The following is a 4769-nucleotide window of genomic DNA, read 5'->3' as shown; positions in this document are numbered from 1 at the left end:
TCAAATGCAGTAAAGTCATTTTCTTAACTTTACAAAACCCTCCACTCCACAAGCCAAAGTTTAACAGACAATAAATAAAATTTAAAATCCGATGAATTCCATTGTTATCTCATAATATTATGAATGTCATGACGTCATCGAATCGTTTCATTTCATGCACGCATTCACCTTATCAACGCCACCACTATCACAATAATCACATTATCACACTCGTCTGAGTGTTTCATTCATCCTGTTTTGTTGATAAAGGGGAAATCCGAAACATCCACAGTATCTGTCTTCGTCTAATAAATTGAAGCTCACAATTCAATATTTATCGTTATTATTATTATTTTTTTTTTTTTTGCACACAGAAAGAACAACAAAGCGAAACGTTTTCCGTGCACGTACCCGTCCCATTTTTTCTTTCTTTTCTTTTCGTTGACGTTATAACACCGTCGTCGTATCTCCGGCATTTTTGCCGCCAAGATCGCAGTTTTTGCCGTCCTCAATTGTCAAAAAAACCCCAACAAAATCACGTTTTGGGAAGTACTGACACATCATTATTATTATTATTGTCAAAAGTCAACTTTGACACAAGTTACGAAATATCAACATCTTAATAACACGATTTAGAATAAATAATTTCCGTGCAATATTTTGTAAGCACTGGATTCATCATTTTTTCCCATTTATTTGCAAAGAGCTGATGATGGCAAACCATATTTCTTAGCTTCAAAAAATCTGCATATTCATGTGATATCATTGAGACGTTTCTAGTCCGTTCGAAGCGTGATAAAAAACAAACAAACGAGTAATCTTCCTGAAACTTAGACGTTTCCGTTTCATATCGCCGTCCTTACGCAGTCCAATTGGATTAAATAGTCTGATGTCACGTCCGCCATATCAACCAGCAGCTTGGTTCTAAACAAAAAAAAATTGTACTTTCTATACTATTCTTCATGCTGGCTAGAACGTTTTCACATGTCACGTGATCAGAATGTATAAAAGTCAAAGCATGATCAGATTTATAATGTTTTTTCTCCTCTGGATACACTTTTATGCTCGTCGGAGAAATATTTCATAAGGGAGTCCGCCGCCGTTGTTCCGAGAGTTTAGAACCAGTTACTAAGTTACTACGCGTCATTACGAGGGAAGTGACGTCACGACTGCTGAAGCATTTTGCCGAGGGTTTGTAACGGCCATACTTTTACCATCCCAGTTATTGAGAGAGTATCCTGTATTATTGGGAATTTCCGATAAAACAAACATTTGTTGACGTTCTCATAAGACCAAGTCTTTCCTGACCAATATTTTCGCGTATACACGATAAAATACACCTTATAGATAGAATGAAGTTGACGTCACTCGGGTCTTTATTATTGTTTTTTTTTGCCATCCACGTTTATGAGTAATTCTCACTTAACTGTATTATCCAGACAATAAAAGTTCATGGTTTTACACATAGTTTTGTGTGTTGGTCCGTTATACTTCCGGATGGCAATGTTGTGAGCTTCTTAGCTAAGCGCACAGTATCTATTCACGATTCCGTGAAAACCAGGTTCTCTGCACGCTATTCCTTTGCAAGAGAATGAAATATAATAGTATTTTTTTTAGCATTTTGCTTTAAAAATGACGTCACACTTCCGTTTTCTCGCCGTCCAAGGAAGTCATTTTACTTTTAAAATGACGTCACACATCCGTTTTCTCGCCGTCCAAGGCGTTATTTTGCTTTTAAAATGACGTCACACATCCGTTTTCTCGCCGTCCAATGCGTTATTTTGCTTTTAAAATGACGTCATAGAGCCGTTTCCTCGCCGTCCAAGGCATGATAGAACGCACCGTTATCCGTGCACGTTTCCGTCTTCGCTTCCTCCTCCTCCTCCTCCTCCTGCTCCTCCTCTTCCTCCTTATCCCGGCGCCGTCATAAGGCCGTCTCGTCGCCGGCCGTCGCGGTCACGGCCGTACTCTTGCCGTTTTCCGTGGCCAGCGTCATGTACTGGGAGTACTCCTTATCGACCGGCAAGTCGGATCCGGTGAAAAGCCGTTTGAACGTCTCCCTGAATTGCTTGCTCATGCCACAGTAGATGAAGAAGTTGAGTGGGTAGCTGAGTAGGATGAAGAAGTTGGACAAGAGGCTGAGTACCTGTAGGATCAAAATAGAAAAGAAATATTTTTATTAATATAAAAATGATAATATTATATTAACATTAACACCCTCCTTACCAACCATAGGAAATTCATCGTCACATTAGTTACGATTTAATTTTAATTGAGCTTTATATAGCGCAATATCCACTAAATGTGCTCAAAGCGCTTTACAAAGGGTCCCTGGTCAACAGCAACATTTAACATGTAGGACGGGACATGACGCCTGTTAGGCGATATTACAATTTTTCGGACAAAGACAACGCTGTTAACGGTCAGGTACTCATTTTACACCTGAGTACGGTGAGAGAATGTGAGTAGAGAGCCTTTTCCAAGGACTCAACTATGCGCCGAGCACGAGGCTCGAACCCAGGACCTTCCGATCCGAAAGCGAGTGTCATACCACTAGACCACATAGCCGCACGTTTTTTTTTTTCTTACGATCCAACCAGCACTTTTATTATTCAGATTTATTTTGTAAATCACACAATTTAAATAAAATGTTATTTTTATAGCTATAAAAACGTGACACTGTGTTGTAGAGTTCATTTTTGCTGATCAATATTATGCTTAGAATGTATTTGTTGCTTTTCTGTTTGAGTAAGAAAAAACTATTTTTGTGTTGGGTGTGTGTGAATTTTTTGGGGAAAATTCTGAAAATGGTTGGTAACAACAAAAAAAAAAAAAAAAAAAAAAAAAAAAAGAAAGGAAAGAAATAGATAACATCTGTTACTCAAACTTGTTATTGAATTATAATTAAGATTGAAATGGACAGGCAGATAAATTATAACATGTCGGCCAGACAACATTTCATTAAAAATTCCAGCCAAATTCACCAAAATTCTATTAACGTCAATTTTACATCAACAAATCTCACTGATGAAATTCAATTACAAAATCTCACAGTTAGTATCTATCACCAAATTTAACGCCAGTTCGAAGATAGCTCTATGATGAAGTCACTCAGATCTTTGTTATTGTTTTTTGCCATCCGCGTTTATGATTAATGCTCACTGAACTGTATTAACCTGACTATAAACGTTCATGGATACACACTGTTTTGTGTGTTGGTCCGTTATACTTCCGGATGGCAATGTTATGAGCTTCTTAGCCAGGTGCATACTATCTATACATAGTTCGGAGATGACGTCACTCAGGTCTTTGTTATTGTTTTTTGCCATTCGCGTTTATGATTAATGCTCATTGAACTGTATTAACCTGACTATAAACGTTCATGGATACACAAAGTTTTGTGTGTTGGTCCGTTATACTTCCGGATGGCAATGTTATGAGCTTCTTAGCCAAGCGCATACTATCTATAGATAAAAATGACTTGACTAGCCCGCCCCGTCCGGGCAATAGGGCAATGGACCGCCGTTTAACGACATGTTTTGTGGTCTTTTAGTAGGGCACTCGCCTTAGGACCGGTAGGTCATGGGGTTGAGTCCCTCTCCCAGCGGCACAACGTTGACTTATTATTATTATTTTTTTTAAATTATTATTATTATTATTATTATTATTATTATTATTATATTATTATTATTATTATTATTATTATTATTATTATTATTATTATTATTATTATTATTATTATATTATTATTATTATCATTATTATCATTATTATCATTATTATTATTATTATTATTATTATTATTATTATTATTATTATTATTATTATTATTATTATTATTATTATTATTATTATTATATATTATTATTATTATCAGCATCATCATCATTATATTATTATTATATTATTATTATTATTATTATTATTATTATTATTATTATTATTATTATCATTATTATTATTATTATTATTATTAATATGGAGGGAATAAAAGTAGGAGGTCACAACATAAACAATATAAGATACGCAGACGATACGGTACTCATTGCAACATCAGAAATCCAACTTCAAAAGATTGTTGACAAAGTGGTAGTAGATAGTGAAGCCAAGGGAATGGAAGTGAATATCACCAAAACGGAATGCATGGTAATACAGAAAAACCCCGAAAACAACAACACCTGCAATATAACGATTCACGGCGAGCAACTTACCAACGTAGAAAGTTTTAAATACCTAGGTTTAATAGTGACAACAGATGGAAGATGTAACCGAGACATACGAGCAAGAATAACTCAATGCCAAACAGGCCTTCATGGACCTGGGAAACATTTTGAAAAACAAACAGATGTCGTTCGGGATTAGATTCCGAGTCTTGAAGTGCTACGTGTGGCCAATCTTGTTATACGGATGCGAAAGCTGGACTACAAATGCAGAAACACAAAAGAACATTGAAGCTTTTGAAATGTGGTGCTTGAGAAGGATGCAGAGAATATCGTATACTGCACACAAAACGAACGAAGAAGTGCTAAAACAAACATACCAACAAAGGAAACTAATGCCCTTAATAGTGGATCGACAACTATCCTTTTTCGGACACATAGTAAGGAAAGATAAGAATGAATACCTGGCAAGTTGTGGAAAAATACCCGGTAAACGCGCCCGGGGAGACAAAGAAAAACACTCATAGACCAACTGAAGGGCTTCACCAACCTAACAATCCAAGAGCTGTTTGAAAAAGCAAGAGACAGGGAGGAATGGAGAGAGATAATTCATGCAGTATCCGAAGCCTG

The 4769-nt window shown here is 36.3% G+C and overlaps 1 protein-coding gene across 1 annotated transcript in view; it reads right to left on the bottom strand.

Moving 5' to 3' along the window:
- Positions 1-331: 331 nt before the first annotated feature.
- LOC144960169 (sex peptide receptor-like) overlaps positions 332-4769 on the bottom strand; it is a 154827-nt gene continuing 150389 nt past the window's right edge. The window contains exon 6 of the mRNA XM_078893185.1: positions 332-2125. Coding sequence (XP_078749311.1) covers positions 1904-2125 — 222 coding nt within the window. The 3' untranslated portion in view covers positions 332-1903. The remainder of the gene's footprint in view (positions 2126-4769) is intronic.

This window comes from Berghia stephanieae, chromosome 14, assembly GCF_034508935.2.
Source record: "Berghia stephanieae isolate SIO BIC M18660-M18661 chromosome 14, UCSD_Bste_1.3, whole genome shotgun sequence".
Classification (NCBI taxonomy): Eukaryota; Metazoa; Mollusca; class Gastropoda; order Nudibranchia; family Aeolidiidae; genus Berghia; species Berghia stephanieae.
Note: the sequence above shows the minus strand (reverse complement) of the source record. Positions and strands in the feature narration are given on the sequence as shown.